General features: G+C 36.6%; 1 protein-coding gene across 3 annotated transcripts in view; it reads left to right on the top strand.

Annotated features, from left to right (window-relative positions):
* Positions 1 to 18,944, top strand: part of BIRC6 (baculoviral IAP repeat containing 6) — a 175,370-nt gene that overhangs the window by 50,300 nt on the left and 106,126 nt on the right. For 2 of the 3 annotated variants that reach the window (XM_086878079.1, XM_086878081.1), the window contains 17 exons: positions 294 to 455; positions 563 to 694; positions 975 to 1,072; positions 2,271 to 2,418; positions 6,628 to 6,761; positions 7,861 to 8,007; positions 8,526 to 8,713; positions 9,348 to 9,662; positions 10,039 to 10,138; positions 10,639 to 10,853; positions 11,023 to 11,231; positions 11,531 to 11,877; positions 12,897 to 13,116; positions 14,045 to 14,178; positions 16,708 to 16,845; positions 17,651 to 17,778; positions 18,199 to 18,330. In XM_086878079.1, coding sequence (XP_086734205.1) covers positions 294 to 455; positions 563 to 694; positions 975 to 1,072; positions 2,271 to 2,418; positions 6,628 to 6,761; positions 7,861 to 8,007; positions 8,526 to 8,713; positions 9,348 to 9,662; positions 10,039 to 10,138; positions 10,639 to 10,853; positions 11,023 to 11,231; positions 11,531 to 11,877; positions 12,897 to 13,116; positions 14,045 to 14,178; positions 16,708 to 16,845; positions 17,651 to 17,778; positions 18,199 to 18,330 — 2,947 coding nt within the window. The remainder of the gene's footprint in view (positions 1 to 293; positions 456 to 562; positions 695 to 974; positions 1,073 to 2,270; positions 2,419 to 6,627; positions 6,762 to 7,860; positions 8,008 to 8,525; positions 8,714 to 9,347; positions 9,663 to 10,038; positions 10,139 to 10,638; positions 10,854 to 11,022; positions 11,232 to 11,530; positions 11,878 to 12,896; positions 13,117 to 14,044; positions 14,179 to 16,707; positions 16,846 to 17,650; positions 17,779 to 18,198; positions 18,331 to 18,944) is intronic. The other variant, XM_086878080.1, reaches the window with a different exon arrangement.

The following is an 18,944-nucleotide window of genomic DNA, read 5'->3' as shown; positions in this document are numbered from 1 at the left end:
GTCCAAACAGTTGATAAGAGTTCTGTAGATGGTGAAAGTTTGTTTAGGTTTACAAGTTGCTAGACCAGTTTTAATAGGGGAAAAAACATCATAGAAGCTTACTGGATGTAATGTAATGTTCAGTGAGCAGAAAATAGGATGATTGGGAATGTGTGCAAAGAAAGTATTGCATTTGCTTTTATGCTGCTTTTATTTTCATCTAGGTTTCTTTTTTTTGCTGCTTCTAACAGCAAAGCTGGAGAATGGCCATATTGGATAATTCTGTTTTTCTCTTTCCTTCCCCTTCTCCCTAGAGTTCAACGGTGTGCCATGTTACAGTTTTCAGAGTTCCACGAGAAGCTGCTCACCACTCTTTGCAAGAAGACAGAGGAGGGTCTGACTACAGAACATGCTCAGAGTCTAGTACTCGACACTCTTTGTTGGTTGGCCGGAGTGTATTCAAATGGCCCTGGCAGGTGAGAGAGGAATTATGTTCAAATTATCATGGCTATTTCTCAGTATCAGTTTAGTTTAAAAAAATAGTTTTATATAATTCTCTAAAGTATACAACTTGTTTTCACAGCTCAAAGGAGGGAAATGACAGTTTGCTTTCTAAAACACGTAAATGCGTCTCTGATATTATACGTGTTTGCTTCTTTGAAGCTGGGAGGAGCATAGCTCACAAATGTGCACGATTTCTTGCACTATGCATCAGGTGAGTGCTAATTACTTGCATATATTTTTTTTTTGTTTATTTCAGTTTTACATATATTTGGGGGATTTGCATGCGTTCTGAACTGAATGTTGTGTTTGTTACGCTTTGACATTGAATTCGTAAAGCAACAAGAACTGGTAAATGTTCTGTTCAGGAAATATGTGTTTAGGGTATGACTACAAAAAACATCAGTCTTTCAGCTTCATCTTCTGGAGGAGATTTTATCCTTCATTCTTAATTTCTTAAATGTTAAAGTGTCTGTGTTTTTTTTTTTTTTTAGCAATGGCAGGTGTGACCCAAGTCAACAGGGGTTTGGATCAGTTCTTCTAAAAGCTTTACTCGACAATATGCCTCTTTTGCCTGCTGCTGCCACAGGTGGTACGTATGCAGTGTTTGTTGTAAATGTATACTGCGCATTTGTTGTTTCAAATTGTGTTGGACTCTCTTGTGAAATTAAAATGAGGTATTGTTCAGTTAGTACAAAATGCTCCTTGGACTGAGCTGGTCATGAAGTAGGCTTTGCAGTTGGTGGAATTTTGAACAAATAAGCTTGCTTAAACCAGAGCGTTATGGCTGACATTTTTGGAAGAGCCTTAGTAAGTTTTCTTAGAATTCTGAGAGATGTTTAGCAACAACAGATTCTGTTGAAGTAAGTGACAGTCAGGGTGGTCTGTTATTTTTTATAATTAGGAGATAGCCAGTAAACTTGGCTATCAAAATGATGCCCAACTAGCAATCCACTTCTGATTCTTCTGCACTACAAGGAAATTTTAACCAAATTAAATTTCCTTTTCATCTATATTGCAGTGTAACTGTCTCTTAGCACGTTGTTGAAGCATCTGGAGTGCCAGATGGAATGGGAAGATGACTACACCCTTGTATTTTGGGTGGCAAGGCCTGCTTTTCACACTAGGACATCGTTGAATTGTTCCTAGCTTGGCATAACCAGTGGGTCTTGCAGAAAAATTAGTTTGCATTCCAAAAGGCTTGTTGTACTACCACCCAGGTCAAAACATAACACAGTGCTGCAGAGAGTTTGGAATGCACAGGGAGTGAAGGAGAATGAGGAAGCTGAGATTTGTATTTCTGTACAGAGCCACCCTGCTGTGATCTCAGAACTGATTTGTATGGAAGCAGTGCCTCCAGCAAATAGAGATTAAGGAGGCAGCAAACAGAACCAGAGGATGAAAGGAGGAAAAGAGCTGGCTCTGGAGTATGGCTTGGCTCTGATGGGATTGGGACCCCTAGCCAAGCACTTTAATATATCAAGAACATTTTGATTGTTGTGAGCAGGAGCAATGAAAGAAGTGTGCAAAGCTGTCTCTTGGGAACCATTTTTTCCTTTAGTTATGTGTTAGTTGATAAGAGAATTAGAAGTACTTGTAGAAACGTATGATTACAGAATGATTCTTAATTGAAGTCTCTCAAGAAAGGGGAAGGGGTAGAATATCTCCTAGTCTGTATTCAGTAGCCATTAGATAATTATCACTTCCATTGATTATCCTTCAAAGTGTGCTTTCTCAATGAAAACTTTATATCATGTTTCACCTGAAATAATTTTTTTTTTTTAATGCAGGATCTGTGTATTGGTATTTTGTATTGCTGAACTATGTAAAGGATGAAGATTTGGCAGGATGCAGTACAGCTTGTGCATCATTGCTGACTGCGGTGTCCCGGCAGTTGCAGGATCGCCTAACACCGATGGAAGCATTACTTCAAACAAGGTACTAAGAAATGTGGTTGTTATAAACTTAATAAAAGCAAACCTGAGAACTGTCTAATGCCATCCTTTGGTGTTCTGAAAAAGACTGTGTGTTACACTGTGCTGTATTTGTTTGAGCAAGGATTAATTTGCTAAAGTTCTGGAAAATGGTTTTAACTTGTGCAAAGCTGAAGTTTAATTTAATTGCTATCTCACATTTTAAATCAGCAAATGTTTATGTGGTATTTGAAGTCTGTGCAATCCTTAAGTTAGTATTTATGATTTTTAGTGTAAGGATCATGTCCTATTTTGGAGGGAATTACGTATACAGAATAGTTTCAGTTTGGCACAGTGTTTCACAAAACTTTAGTCTTTCAGTAGGCTGACCATATATTTAATGTATTTCTTCTAAAGGCCAGATTCTAGGTGTAGAGACCTGGAGTAATTTACTGGCAATGCAGGTTCTTCTTTTAAATTACTTCTATTTAGAGTATCAATGTAATTTAGGACTGGGATGTTGCATTTTTTACATATTGAGCTGATTGGCCATTTAATTTTGGATTTACGTGATACAAAAAGAAAATTTCTGATGGTTCAGTTTTGTAGCAGTTTCCAAAGCTGCATTATGATGAAGGAAAAATACTGCTGTTTGACAGCTCTTTCAATTGTGGTTTGTGTGCAAGAGTTTTCCTCAAAATCAAGCAAGATCAAGGTACAAAAGGTTTGGTGGAGGTTCGTTAAGAATTTAAAATAAAATTAAAAAATTGAAAATTTAATAGAAAATGTAGTAAGGGAAGGTATGGAGGAGAGAGGATATCTCTTTATTTTTGCTTTTGTTTTTAAAAATTTGTAATTTCAGAAGACTTCATAAGGACTTAATCTTGGGTGTTAACACTTGGATTCTTACCCTGCTATCTACTGCATTCCTCTACTTAGTTCTTAATTTATTTCACCATCTGTAGTCCTTGCAGTTGATTAGAAGACTTATCACAGCAATAAAAATGGTATCCGGACAAATTGAGAATTTTGAAAAATAAAGTGAACTGAACCAAATGGAGGAGAAAAATGTAAAAATTACAGTTGACAGGAGAATGGCACCTTTCTGTGGGAATTGAGTTGTTTCTTCATATAAATTGCTTCCAAGTACTTTCTTTAAATAGAAAAACAGAAATAAACTAGAATAGAAAGTTTTCTTCCTTTCCAGTTGCCCACTTTTGAATTTGGTACATGTGACATTTCAGATCACCTTCTGGTGAGCACAGCTGTCTTCATGGCAAGGGAAGATTTCTGAAGTGAGCCCATTCTTGATGTCCTTTGAGCTTAGATTTTCTGAATATTTCTAGACAGTGTTTTATTGATTTTCTTCTTGGAACTTAATTTGCTTTTTCTTTTAACTCTGTAAGCTCATAGGTAGTTTAAGAGTAGCAGCAAATTTCTTATCGGATTGCAATAGCTCTCTAGCAAAGACTGACTGTTTCTTGATTTAGTTTACTAAATTATGCAAAATTTGTGGGCCTTTTCTTTATATGTCTATGGATCAAGAGAATACTCTCATTTATGGGTTTTGGTTTCTGTGTTTGTGTTTCTTTTAATGAGAAATCAGTAGGCAGCCATAGCTTCCCCCTTTTCCCCTTTTCTTTCCCCAAATTGTATTATATATTTTTTTGGGTGCATTTGTGTTGCAGAGTTTATACTGTTGTGTTTTTCTTCTTTGTCATTGGTCCCAGATGCAATAGCCTAACATGTGGTAATCAGCTAAAAGCAGATGTCTAATTAAAAGATTTGCACATTCATGAGATTTTACTATCATGTGCCACAATAAATCAAGTAAGACTTGCAAGGATAAGGCTGGTAGGGTGTGTTACATGATTTTGCAGTTCAGAAAACAACAAAAAAGGAAATTTAGATAGCATTTTCAGCTGTCTTAAAAAAAAAACAGATTGGTTTTGTCTTTAGAAAATCTGAAAAAAATTCTCCAGCCTGTTATTGAAAGTACCAGATTTTTGTAGTCATGGAATTAATTGTTCTAAATATTGTAAGGTGTTACATGGTTTAATTATTGTGATCATTAGCACTTGAACTGTTTCCTGCTCTCCTCTAATCTGAAAACTCTCCTGCTGCAATTAAAGCCTTTTAGTGTTTATGTCCTCCTCACATTGGCACTGAAGAGCAGATTCATTCTAAACAAATTCTGGATGTCTGGAATGTATTTGTATCTTCATTGTATTCTTCAGACCTGCAGTCATTCTTAAAGCATTCTCTTAAGCTTCTTTGGTCCTTGTGTTCCTCGTATGGTGATACACAAATTTTACACATTATTCCAGCTGAGGGCTCTGATGCGTGAAGCAGAAGAGGTATTTTGCATAGTTTATGTTCATTACTGCACAGATGAATAAGATGATTGATCAGTTTTCACTTTATGTTCTTGATTCAGTCTTTGTTTTTTGTTGATGTATCTTCTATATCCTTTTGTGAAAAGGATTGCTAATAAAGCTTAAAACAGTGAACCTGATCATTTCTGCTGAAGAACAGGTAAAAGGCACTATGCTTGTTGAAATAAATCTGGGTTGGACAGAATAAATTAAACCGTCTCCAGTATGTTCAGATTCTGATTCTGCTCTACAACGCTCTTGTAGAATTCTGATGTTTTATCACCTTCTTAATTAATAAATCAAACTATTTAAAACGTGTAAGTAATCAGTGTAAGTGTTGAGGTGGACTGATTTATTGAAGTTTAAATCTGATGTCTAAAGCAGGCTGCGAAGGTACTGCATTGAATTTTGTCAGAGCATTTTTGTGTATTTTAGTAGCCACTTTTTACAGGAGAGGGTTGTCTTGGCTGGCATACAACAGAAAGATCAGGCAGGAAACACCTCCATCTTACAGGTGTGCAGGATGCACTGATCCTGTCTAATGCATGCTTGTAAAGAGCAACCAAGTCTATCCTTTGTTGTTCTGAGTATAGTTATTTCAAATTTGCTGCCTTGTAAATAACTTGTTTGGGAAATGGAAGGTTGATCTTTAATTCTCAGATGATCTGCCCTTTTGTAAGATCGTTCATCATTTTCTGATAATTACAGTCTTAGTATTGTGTGGCCAAAAGTACTGAGCCCGGCTAATTATGGAAACATTTTAACAATCAGAGAAGTCTAGAATCTGTTTTTACCTCATTTCTGGTGCTGTATTCGTGTAGACATTTACACTTTTGTGATCAGTTGATCAAAAAAGACATTTAAACATTCCAGCCTTCTCCGCATGTTGGGTTTTTTTACCTCATCTGGTAAAGAAAAGAGAAACTTCTTGGAGGCAGAGGGAAGAGGGGCTGGAAGAACTTACTGCCCTTGCTAGTGTGTTTGTTGAAATATTTCGGATTTCTTCTGTCTCTTGCCAAGGTTTAGAGTGTTATGTTTCTCACTTTTGTACCTACACAGATGTATTCTTTCTTTCTACTCTGGCTTAGTAATTTGGCCTGATTTCCATTTTTCCTCTTTTCTGTTGCTGCTAATAGGTATTGGTAAACACTAAAAAAAACCCCAAAACAAACACAAACAAACAAACAAACCCCACTTCCAAACAAAAAACCATAAAAGAACAAAGAACCCCACTGATTTTGATACTACTTTGGAGTTTCCTTTTTCTTGGCTTATAAAACCCTAATTGATTTGGGACCACTTTGAGTGACAGTGCTATTTTTTTCCCTCCAGCATTGCCAGAGTAAAAGTTACAAGTTTCCTTCTGTTGAGGTATTTATCACAAGCATTGATTGGTATGCCCAGCAGCATTTCATTTTTCAATTCTTACTTCAGCTGGAAGAACAAGCTGAGGTGGAATTTCTTCCTCTGTTTTGAAACTCGTTTTTATTGACTTCAGACTAATGTCTCATTTACCATGTGCAGGTGTGTGTGTTGCTGTGGCTTATTGTCTAAGGCTTGTAGTTCTATTTTCCATGTCTAGTGTGATTGTGTGTCATGTTTCCAGGACAGTATTACATCTTCAAAACTCTTGAGTAACAAAGATTTACTTACTTTACATTATAAGCTGTTTGAAAATGCCATCTACTAAGTTATTTTAATGAAGTATAAGTAAGTGATAATTTCTAAGATGGGTCAAGTGAATGAACAGAACAGTTTGGAATATAATAAATGCTGATGATGAAATACTTGGCCTTTTACTATAAATAACTTTATATCCGTTCTTATTGTACAAATGGTGCTGTTTGTCTTATTTGCAGATATGGATTATACAGTTCACCTTTTGATCCAGTTCTGTTTGATTTGGAAATATGTGGCTCTTCTTGTAAAAATGTATACAACAGCAGTATTGGAGTACAGTCAGATGAAATTGATTTGTCTGACGTTCTATCAGGTATGTCTGTTTATCAGCAATTGTGGTAGAATTGGTAAATCTCTATTATACCGTTTTCTTTTCATGAAGATGTGATTTTATACTTTCCAACCAGGCTAGAGTCCAAGGTATTTTCTTGCTCATAGTATCTTTTACATTTCCTGTGGCCTTAGGGCAAGGAGAAAAAGCCTCTTTCTGGAATTTCTTATCTTCTTATCCTGTAGAATATCTCAGGGTAGAGATTAGACAGAAAGGCTGCTCTCATTCCCTGGGTCAGTCATGTAGGAATCATCTGTCACCTCTTTCAAATGGCTTCCTTGAGGTGTGGTACTATTCATCTAGGCTAGCAGCCCTCAAATAGGCAGAGAAACCTAAATGGATTTTTCTGAAGTTGGGAAGCTGCCATGTGGCATTCCTCTACTTAAATATAAAGGTTTCATGAGGTATTTTTTCTGTTTTAGAGGAGGTAAAATACCTTAAAAGCATATTTGTGTCTATCCTCTCAGGTTAATTCATAAGTGAATCTTCAGGCCTGCAATGTCCTAAAGAACTAGATAATTTTTACCTGTCAGGAAATTCTTTTCATAGCAAGCGTATTCATCAGCCATAGTGACTCCTTTCCTTCTCTTGTATGCTATTGCCTTTCTCCTTCCTATCTCTTCCTCTATACAACTCTGTGAATTTGTTCAGATATTGATTAATAGTCTGGGTTTTATACTAAATTCATGTATGATATTAGTTGGTCTGACAGTTTCTTCCTCTTCCTTTCTGGTAACATCAGTATATTTTTGCAAGCTAATTTGCTTTCAGTGTAGAAAGAATAGAGCATCAATATATAATTTATTTCTGGAATTAAAAAGGTTGTACTATGCTTCTGTCACAATTGACAGTTTGACTTATTAATATACTCTATTCAGATTTGACAGCATTATCATTTTAATAATATACTTCCATTTATATTGAGGAATAGTGATAGTGTTCAGATGTTTCTTCTGCAACAGGAGCTAATAAAATATGTGCATTATTTTTAGTTCCTCTGTCCCTTTTGACATTTCATGACTTGAAATGTCACTATCAAGAAAACATTGGCTGACTGTGCAGATACATGTTTCTCTTTCAGGAAATGGGAAAATAAGCAGCTGTGCAGCTGCTGAAGGTAGTTTTACTTCCCTTACTGGACTTCTGGAAGTTGAACCTCTGCACTTTACCTGTGTTTCAACAAGTGATGGAACTAGAATAGAAAGGGACGATGCAAGTACGTTTACTGGTATATACAATTTTTCATTTCTTCTACTTAGCAGAGTTCCACAACACATTTTTAATTGAACATGATGACACTGTTTGACAAACTGATTGCTTATAGTTTTGCAAGCATTGAAATGTTTCATCTGTGGTTTGTTTTTCCTTAAATAGTTTATATACATGAAGTTAAACTTCTTGAATCTTAGCAAGCAAAGTGGATTTAAACAATACAAATTTGAATCCATTTGTTTCTATTTGAGAGTATAATGTACAAGCTTGCATCTTTACCTTACAACCTTTTGTGGTGGAAGAATTCTGGAGCAATAGGTGGCTTTCCAGTAATCCAAGTGTTACATGTATGATCAATGTGCTTAGTCTAGAAGCCATATACTTTGTAACTCAAGATGATGTTACCTTATAGCAAGAACTGCATAAAAAGATATTTCTCTTGTTTTTACATCACTCTGAACAATTAATAAGGAATTAAAGGTGTTTTATAATTTCTACATACCTGTTTTGGTTTGTTTGTTTGTTTCATGCCAGTGAGTACCTTTGGGGTTACCCCAGCAGTTGGTGGCCTCTCTTCTGGAACAGTTGGGGAAGCCTCGACAGCACTGAGTTCAGCAGCCCAGGTAGCTTTGCAGTCTCTCTCTCATGCAATGGCCTCAGCCGAGCAACAGCTCCAGGTGCTGCAAGAGAAACAGCAGCAGCTTTTGAAGCTTCAGCAACAGGTTGGAGGCTATTTGGCTCTTTTTAGTGCTAAACCTAAACTTAGAAAGTGAGAAAGTAGTTGCAGAGCTGGTTGCCTTTTTTTTTCCTCCATAGTGTATTTGAGGAAGGAACTGCTCAGTGCTCTGGTTCGTTCCTCTTAAGCCAAGTGCTGCGAGTGTCTCCTATTCTGCTTTGGTCTTTCAGACATTATTTTTGTGTATTTTAAGGGTGGGTTGGGAGTTTGTAATAAAAACTAGGTCTTCATAAGTAAGTATATCAGTCTGAAATTGAAAAGGTGTACCGAAATGAAAGCACAGTTGCTGACACAAGGAACTGCCAGTCATGAAGCCATTGTAAGTTGTCTAGTGCTTGGCTATGTTGACTCTACTTTGCTGTTCAGTAGTAGGGTTTTTATTATTTTTTGATTGTTCCGTCTAATTACTCACGTTCCTCTGCTTGTGAGTCAAATTAAATAGATAGTTTAATAGTTTAATTTTTCGGACTATAGTTGGTCATCCAGCTTGGCTATATTGAAGGTAGCTTAGGTTTATTCAATCCAGTTGTATAATCAGAGTTGAACTCGTGGCTCAATACTACTCCTATGTTCACAAGTAATATTATCTGCTACATACATTACTTTCATCTTCTCCACAGAAAGCAAAGCTGGAAGCAAAACTGCATCAGACAACAGCAGCAGCGGCAGCAGCAGCATCAGCAGTTGGTCCTGTTCACAACTCCGTGCCTTCTAATACAGTAGCGGCTCCAGGGTTCTTCATTCATCCTTCAGATGTCATTCCACCAACACCAAAAACTACTCCTCTCTTCATGACTCCACCTTTGACTCCACCTAATGAAGCGGTTTCTGCTGTTATTAATGCAGAACTTGCTCAGCTTTTTCCTGGTTCAGTCATTGACCCCCCAACAGTTAACCTTGCAGCACATAACAAAAATACAAACAAGTCTAGAACGGTAATTATTTTCTTTCATTTTTCTTAGAGATACAAGATGCTATAAGCATTATCAGGGTCTTAATTTGTACTTGAGTGCTAGTAAATATATGTTTATTTGGGTGAGATGTGAAAATTGTATCACTAAATTTATATCATATGGAAAGAACTTAAAGATAGTATTGTTCCAGTACCTCATATGGTTTCTCTTTATTGGAGCTAGCTTAACTTTGTAAGGAGTTATTAATCCTTTGAATTTAGTAATTAATATATTTTGATGGTTCATGCTCAAATCTAAGCGTAGTGAGGCTGGTAACTGGTAAAATGGTACATCTTTAACAGCTCACAACAAATGCACAGATTTTACTTAATTTTACTGGTGTTTTTCCACTCCTCAGAATCCACTTGGATCTGGCCTTGCTCTTGCAATATCTCATGCTTCACATTTTCTTCAACCTCCACCTCATCAGTCAATTATTATAGAGCGAATGCACTCAGGTAAAACCACAATTCTTAATAATAGTTTTGACACATGTTCTAGTAAGAAGGGGAATATTTTCTGGGGCCTTTAAGTAAGTTGCTTAGCTACAGGCTCTCTTAGCTTTCCAGGGTAAGAGATGTTTCTCAGTTTGCATTCTGTCATATCTGTGAGTTTAAGACCTAGCACTTGGTGATAGTTGAAAAATCCTGGAGACTTGGGGAATATGTTTGGTCTCTGAACAGAGCACCTGTTCAAAAATAATGCATAAAAACCAAAACAGCTTCATTTAAGTTTATGTCAAAATTTTCTTCTCAAAGTGTTCAAGCTGTAGTGAGAGTTTCTGGATTCTGCAGCTATTTTTAGTCTGAAATATACAAATATACCTTTTAAACAATGCATAAACCTTTATATACCTTTTAAACAATACATGAACAATGGCTTTATTGTTTGAGAAGTAACATGTCTTGCTGGTTAGCATACGCTGGTCTTTCAGGCAATCCTGTGTTTTCTCATCTAGGAGCAAGAAGATTTGTGACCCTGGATTTTGGAAGACCTATATTACTGACAGATGTATTGATTCCCACTTGTGGAGATTTGGCTTCTTTGTCCATCGACATCTGGACTTTAGGAGAAGAAGTGGATGGAAGGCGACTGGTAGTGGCTACTGACATTAGTACACATTCACTTATTTTACATGACTTGTTGCCGCCCCCAGTTTGCAGGTTTATGAAGGTAAAAGGATCCTTTATGTTCTTGATGTTTGTTAGTACATGAACTTTCACTTAAGCTCTCTTCAGACCAAACTTTTGTTGACTATAAATTTTTAATGTATTTTTGACTTGGTGTTTATTTTTCCTGTTTTGATACAATTGTGTTCCAATATACTTGCCTTTTCTTTCAGATCACTGTTATCGGTCGATATGGTAGCACAAATGCTAGAGCAAAAATCCCATTAGGATTTTATTATGGCCATACCTATATCCTACCCTTTGAAAATGAGCTGAAACTAATGCATGATCCCCTCAGAGGAGAAGGCGAAGCAGCAAATCAGCCAGAAATTGATCAACATTTGGCAATGATGGTTGCATTGCAAGAAGACATACAGTGCAGGTTAGCAGGAAAAAAAAATTGCATTTGCTAATTATTTTAACGTAAAACACTGGGATATCATAATATTATAGATATTTTTTTCTTCTCATTACATTCTTCAGACCAAAAAAATACTCTGCTGCTGTTGAGTTGTTGTGAATGTCTTTATAGCAGTAACAAAGACTACACTGTATTTGTTTTGTATCTGTTTTAAAGTGCATTCACAATGGACAGAAGTTGTCTTCTGGCAGGGCGATTGTCAAATGTATTGCTGTTTGCTAATGTGTATTGAACTGTGTTTTTTGAATATTTCCCTTTAGGTACAATTTGGCCTGTCATCGGTTAGAAATCCTTCTGCAGAGTATTGACCTGCCACCACTCAATAGTGCTAACAATGCCCAGTACTTTTTGAGAAAACCAGACAAGGCAGTGGAGGAAGACAGCAGAGTATTTTCTGCTTACCAGGACTGCATTCAGCTGCAGCTTCAACTCAACTTGGCTCACCATGCTGTTCAGAGACTCAAAGTAGCTTTAGGTGCAAGCAGGAAAACACTGAAGGAACAATCTGATCCCAAAGAGTTGATTCAGATGTCATCCACAGAACAGTTACGCACCATCATTAGATACTTACTGGATACTTTGCTCAGTTTGCTGCATTCATCCAATGGTCAGTATTTTTTGAGGTTTTGATTTTTTTGTCATGTTTTGTCACTTGACCTGCACTTTTCTACTATGAGGCCTTTAAGCTATATTTAGATGTAGAGTCATAGAAATGTAGAATGGTGTTTGAGTTTGTGGAGGTCTTAAAGATCATCTAGTTCAAACACACTGCCATGGAGAGTGACACCTTTCACTAGACCAGGCTGCTCCAAGCAACATCTTACTATGATTTTAGCAGCATACATTGTAGTGTTTTACCAGTGGCACCAACCTGGCCTAACCACTTCCTGAAAAGGATAGGAGAAGGTGTCAAGATCCTTCTTGCTTTTGTGTAGTCCTGGCTGCATATTCCTTTGTTCCAATAGTCATATCCTTCTGTGGGATGATCCAGTTTGAAGTAACAAAAAACTGCCTAGGCGGAATACTCACGTGGTTTTCACATTGCGAAGGGATCACCTTGTGAAAGGATCTGTGAGCACTGAGGCCTGTGCAATGCTGGGATGGATTAGGCAGTTAAAAGCAGACTGAGGAAGCAGAAATTCCCTCGAGGGTAGTGGTGGCAGTGAGCTAATAAAACACGTATTTCTAATTAATTCTAGTTAGTTAGTGATTTTTTTGATATCGAGTAAAAGTTTTTATTTCCTAAGCTTGCCATTGAAAGAATTCTTGGAGACTGAAATTGAAAAATCTGAGTAGGAGTTAGTGGTATTTTAAAAAAATGAGAACATTGTTCTGTTGATAGGTTGATGTGTGATTTTTCTGTGCCAGTTTGTTCTAAAGTGTGGTGGTTTTTGCTTTGAGTAGGTTCTGTGGGGGTATTTGCACTGACATAGTATTGACTTGGTTATGACCAAATTGCCTGGTCTTTGCGTTTCCTACAAGTCACCATCTCCTCATATGTTCCCACCTCCTTTACTCCTGTGCCAACAAGTCTAATTCTAGTAGTTTTAAAAACTTACTGCAAACTTTTTCCTATGTTTTCAAGTCATTGTCCCTTTAAACAGAGGTGTTCTCTTTTCTTAAAAGGGCACTCGGTTCCTGTGGTTCTGCAGAGTACCTTTCATGCTCAAGCTTGTGAAGAGTTATTTAAACACCTGTGTATCAGTGGAACCCCCAAGATACGATTGCATACTGGCCTTCTGCTTGTTCAGCTCTGTGGAGGTGAAAGGTGGTGGGGTCAGTTTCTCTCAAACGTACTACAGGAATTATACAATTCAGAACAACTTCTCATATTTCCACAAGACAGGTAAGGTATAAATCTGTATTGATACATTACCTGTGGATCAGTGAAGCAATTCCATTGTTCATAACTTAGTGTTGGAATTGATGAAATGGGACTGAAGGGTACTTAGCCATGGTGTTCACTGATTTAAGAAATAGACCCAAAAAAAGTACTGTAGATATTAGATGTCCAATGCACCTATTATTATTTTTTTGCACCTATTTGGTTCTTACACCACAAAAATTTGCTATTTTTTCTTGCTTGGAGATCTTCACATACCTAGCAGGATTGCTCCTCAGTGTCAAAAAACGGCCTTCTGCTTTACCAGGCTTAAATGTACCCTCATCATAGAGCTGCTCTTCTCCAGTATTTGAAAGTGGGATTGAGACTGAAAGGTACACTATTGGCATTCAGTGCTAAAGACTGCACTGAGATAAGTGCAAGAAGGTGTAGAGTTGAGCACTGAATGTTATATGCATTGATTATTTCAGATTATTGATTGAGGTCTTTTCCAAATGTTAGCATTTTATTTTAATCAAACATATTTGCTGCTTAGCAGTTTTCTTCCTTCTTTGAGCAGCAACATCTGTATTTTCATATCTTTTTAAAATTCATTAATTCAAGGATATAATAATTCATTGATTTTAATTCTCTTTCCCTGTTATCAGTAATATATAATAGGAAATAAAATGGATGAGATCTTGTTTCAGATATGGAAGACTGCTGACCTCTTGAGGGTGAAAGGGAAGATGTTCACCCTAGAATGCTGCATAAACCTTAACAATGATAGAATGTGAAATCCAGTCTACTTGCTGGGCCACAGTACTGATTTCTGTAGCAGCCTGTCAGATGAAAGAATAGGTCAATATTGTTATATAATGTATGTTGCAGAATATTACTTGATGATTCTGAAAAAGAAATAAAATCTGAAATATGTAAATTTTATTTTTAGGGTCTTCATGTTGCTTTCTTGCATTGGCCAAAGATCGCTTAGCAACAGTGGTGTTTTAGAAAGTTTACTTAATCTTCTGGATAACCTGCTGTCACCACTGCAACCTCATTTACCTGTGCACAGAAGAACTGAAGGTAGCCTTCTAATTTGGGAGATTATTTTCATATTCATTATAAACTAGAAAATTGAGAGACTAACTCACAATTTTGGTGTATTAAAAGAAGAAATTGCTTGTTTACTATATTTCTAAAACACAGTTGTCTTTTAAAATGTGATGAATCTTCTTGTTCTTTAGGTGCTAAAAGAGATTCTTTCCCCCACCCCATTAAAACCTGAGCAAAATCTATTTGATTGTTTATAATTCAGCAAGGAAGCTTTGGCAGAGTGGGGGGCAACATTCAGTGTATAGACAGCTCTAGTGAATGACTTTGGAATTTAATGTTTTGGAAAGAAATGTTCCTTTTTGCTTGTGAGATCCTTTCTAAGTTTCAAGTTTTTGAGGTGAAACAGATAGGAAGACAAGTTTGTTCTGTGTATCTGCATGGTTTATGCCAAACTACATGGAGTTTGTTCTTGTGGGGCTTTTTGTAATTACAAGGAATTTACATTTTTTTGATCCTAAAAATTTACTAAAAATATATTCTGTGAACTTGATTTTCTTTGAGAGTTCTCTTAACTACCCCAAGGTTGATGCATACTCTTACTTTTGAAAACATCACACTCTACTACTACTTCATTTGTTATGTACACATAGCAAAGCATCATAGAAGATAAGTTTTTTAAAATTCTTAGCCTTGTGAGGTCTGTAAAGTGCCAGTTGAGCCTCTGTCCTTAGTTTTCCCTTGTGTCCTGATGTTAACACACCTACAGTTGGTGTCAGAAGCTGTCCTGTTGCTTCCCACTGATCTACCATGTGCTTTCTCTATTGGGGCCATATCCTGCTATAGTCTCTAACTAGTTTGAGGCAAACCCAAGCTTACATCTCCTCTACCTCTGTTTGCACTCTCCCCACAGCTTCCAATTCCTTTCATAGCTCTTGCCTTACTAGTTGTCCTCATGGAGGACTTTAGGAAGCAGAAGTAACTGATACTTCAGAGCTTTATTTGCTGGTCTTCCAGCTTCCTTCCTCCTGGACAGTACAGGTGAGTACTAGGGCAATATTATGTGTGGTGGAAGCATCAGGTATGACAGAAGAAATTCCTATTTGAGAACTATCACACATAAATCAGGGTCAAAGGGGTGAAAACTTAGTGGGGAAAAGTGAAAAAGCAGAGGAAAATCTGAGTAAGAGATGAATGTTATGGGTGGAGAGAAGTTTAAACTTTGAGGCCGGAAGAAGAAAAAAGGAATGAGCAAAAGACACTTGGAGGGAGGGAGGGAGAGAAGCTGAGAGCTTTTATTTTTTTTTTATTTTTTTTTGAGAGATAAAAGGAAAATAAATGGTCTTGTTTTAAAAGAAGTATGAAAAGGTATGTACTTCACACTGCAGCAAAAGCCTTTTTTATTCTGCCAGCCAAAAAGGTGTGTAGTGGTCACCAGTGCACCTCATTTCTGTTCTTGCAATTTAGTCTGAGGTTCCAGTCCGGGTCCTGTTGTGGACCTGTTGGGGTCCTTCCTCTGCTTGCATGGGATGGGCTGCTTTCTGTCAGAGTGTGCTCAGGGAACTGCAGTTAACAAGTCAGGCTGCATCCTACTGCTTGGATGCCAGCAGCTACATGTGATTTTGGATGGATCGTTTCTGTGCCTTAGTTTTCTTGTTTGATCTACGTTTAATAATAGTTTGAATTAATTGCAGCTTTTTTGAGGTCAGTGCATGAAAAGCGCAGTGTAGTTAAATGTGGCTCAGCACAGTGCACTGATATGAAAATGTGGGTGTAACCTCTAGTGCTGATGTCTTTGCTGTATTGACATTATAGAATTATGCCATTTGCATAATGACTGTAATTAAGTGGTCATTATTTGTAGGTTCCTGGTTTTGTTGAGCAGTCATGAATTCACTTTGGAACTGTTCATTTAGATTTCTGTATGCACAAAGATTTTTCTTGTATGAAGCTCAAAATAAGTTTTTTTTCTTTCTGGTTATGCAAAAATACGGCATTTAAAGTGTGAGACTGAAATAGGCATTAGCCAGTTGTTGGTGCTGCCATTGTGGTTCATCTAGTCTGAAGTCACTCTTGGCTTTCCTGAAACTTATTCAGATAGCTACGTTGAAAATACACTAATGGAGAAGTAAAGATGGAGGCATCTGGATGCAGTTGTAACTATCTTATTGGAGCCCTGCTTGATGGAGGAATTGTACACTGTAGAATTTGAGATATCTACTTCATGTGCTTTAATGCAAGCAGCTGTCATTATGCATTTGGTATTTAGGAAATTTAGACATAAATTGACTCCTTTTAAGAAAAATGCTGCTTAATTCTTTGCTTGAACAGTTGAGGTGAAGCTTTTGACTTTCGTCTTCATCAGACTAAGAGAACTGTGACATTTTTGTTTGCATCTAAGTTTTATACTGATTTCTTCCCTCATTTATGAATGCTCAGACTCTAACTCTCCTTTTAAAAAATAAAAAGAGGGGAATGGAGTCTTTGTGGCCTAGTGAAATGTGTGGCGTTTGTTATGTCTTCAGAAATTTATTAAGGCACTGAAATTTGTTTATTTTGAAGGAGTTTTAGATATTCCCATGATCAGTTGGGTTGTAATGCTGGTGTCCAGACTACTGGATTACGTAGCTACTGTTGAAGATGAAGCAGCCACAGCCAAGAAACCTCTGAATGGAAAAGAGAGGGAACGATTTTTGACAGGTACATCAGATTTATTATCAAAACTTGATTCTACGTGTATTGCTCTGGGAGCTGTTCAAATACCTAAAATGCATTTTCTATTAATTTGAAAAAGGAGATTTTAAAAACACATTGCGATCTTTTTCTTTTCATTCTTTTCTACTTATTTACATGCCCATCTCCTTATAAATATAATCTCTTTCATTTTTTCAAGTGAAAAATGCAGGATTGATTTTAGTTTGTAAAATGTCTGTATATTACCCTGTGACTGGGGCTTTACAATTGAGAGTGCACCATGTTGAAACACTTTGTATTGTGAAAAAGGGTCAGCAGTGTGACTTCATAATTGTTTTGGTAATTGTATCCACTATTTTTAAATGTGGTTTTTGTCTGGTTTTAATTTATTTCATTATAGTAGTAGTAGTAATAATAATAATACATACCGTACGTTGTTGTTACTATCATCATCATTATTATCACTGTTACTATTTTGATCAGTGATTTTCTTTTAATATCTTTCCTAAAAATTAAAATAAAACTTTTTTGCATTATGAAGCTGGTAATCTATTTTTACTTAGGCCAGAACTATTTGCCTGCTTATATATTCTAAAAATAATGAAAAAAAGATGGTAGTACTGCATTTTAAAATCACACAGAAATACTACTATGGGTGGGGATAGTTGAATAATGCCAAGAGTTAGATTTAGCTTGTCTCTTTAGTACTTAGTGTTTGGAGATGCTAACCATTGAAACAGAAAGGCTTTTCTCTAGAGGTAAATGGGGTTTAATAAGATGGATTAATTTTTTTAAATTTTATTTCCATTAGGAAACCAGTGGAGTTTTATAAATAATAGCCTTCACACTCAGAGTCTGAGCAGATCTACTAAAGGCAACAGTAGCCTCGATAGACTGTATTCCCGAAAGATCAGAAAGCAGCTTGTGCATCATAAACAGGTGACTTCCTGCATGGTAGTGGCTATTTTCACAGAAGTATGTCTCATTTATAGGATATCTCATTTCTTGAAACAACAGCTTTGGCATTGGGACTCATTCAGCCTTGCTTTTGCATAGGTCTGATTCTGTAGCTAAAGGCTGCCTAACTTCTTTGACATTCATCTAAAACCATGGGGCAAGGGATCTGCTGGAAAAACAAATGTTGGCGTGTACTGTTGTACTCTGTTGGACAATAAATATAATGAACTTTCTATATAAATCTGAGTACACCTGAGCACAAGCACCTAAGCTGTGGTTTAAAAATATGTTAAAAGCTCAAGTTACAGTTTGAACTGAAGATTGCTATCATGTGAACATACTGATCCTTTTAACATCTTATTGCTTAAATTTTCATTTATTCCTATTAACATTTTCTTTTAGCAACTTAACTTATTAAAAGCAAAACAGAAGGCTTTGGTGGAACAGATGGAAAAAGAGAAAATACAAAGCAACAAAGGATCATCATACAAACTTTTAGTAGAACAGGCAAAACTAAAGCAGGCTACTTCAAAGGTATGATGCTCTGAAACTGTAACTGACTTCTTGTCCTTTGTGTGAAAAGACCTGTTCCTGCAAAGTCATTTTTGTCCTACTTTGACCTTATTATAAAAAGTTGTTTCATCATGGCTGCTATCAAGAATATTCTAATACTGAAATAAAGCAGCCATCTGGAAATTTATTGCTCTGGGAAAAATAGTTTATCATTCTACAGGGTTCTTTTAGGTAGTCATGGCCAAAATTACTAATAAACTTGTAGCTTTGGGAATGCCCGTCATGTCATTAAACTTTTTATAACATACAGCAATAGAAGGATAAAGTAGTACTTTATATGGCTAGCTTTTATGCATGATGCTCTCCTAGATGCTTTCCTGGTTGAGTAATCAGAAAATTAATCATGCCAATGTCTGTCTTCCAAAACTAATAAATATGACTTCTGAGAATTATTTTTTAAGTTTGTTGTAAGCTCCTTAGCTTCCTGAAGGTACCCACCTCTTCAAGTTGTGGCATCTTGAAGTAAGCCCCAGATAATTGCAAGTTGATGATGCAGTTAAACATTTGTTTTGGTTATGAGAAGGGGATGCTGAAATTTAAGGATTTTAGGGGATGACTGCAGGGAACACAAAAAA

The sequence above is a fragment of the Cyanistes caeruleus genome, chromosome 2, assembly GCF_971803275.1.
Source record: "Cyanistes caeruleus chromosome 2, bCyaCae1.hap1.1, whole genome shotgun sequence".
NCBI classification, from domain to species: domain Eukaryota; kingdom Metazoa; phylum Chordata; class Aves; order Passeriformes; family Paridae; genus Cyanistes; species Cyanistes caeruleus.
The sequence above is the reverse complement of the archived record's forward strand: the minus strand, read 5'-3'. Positions and strand labels throughout refer to the sequence as shown.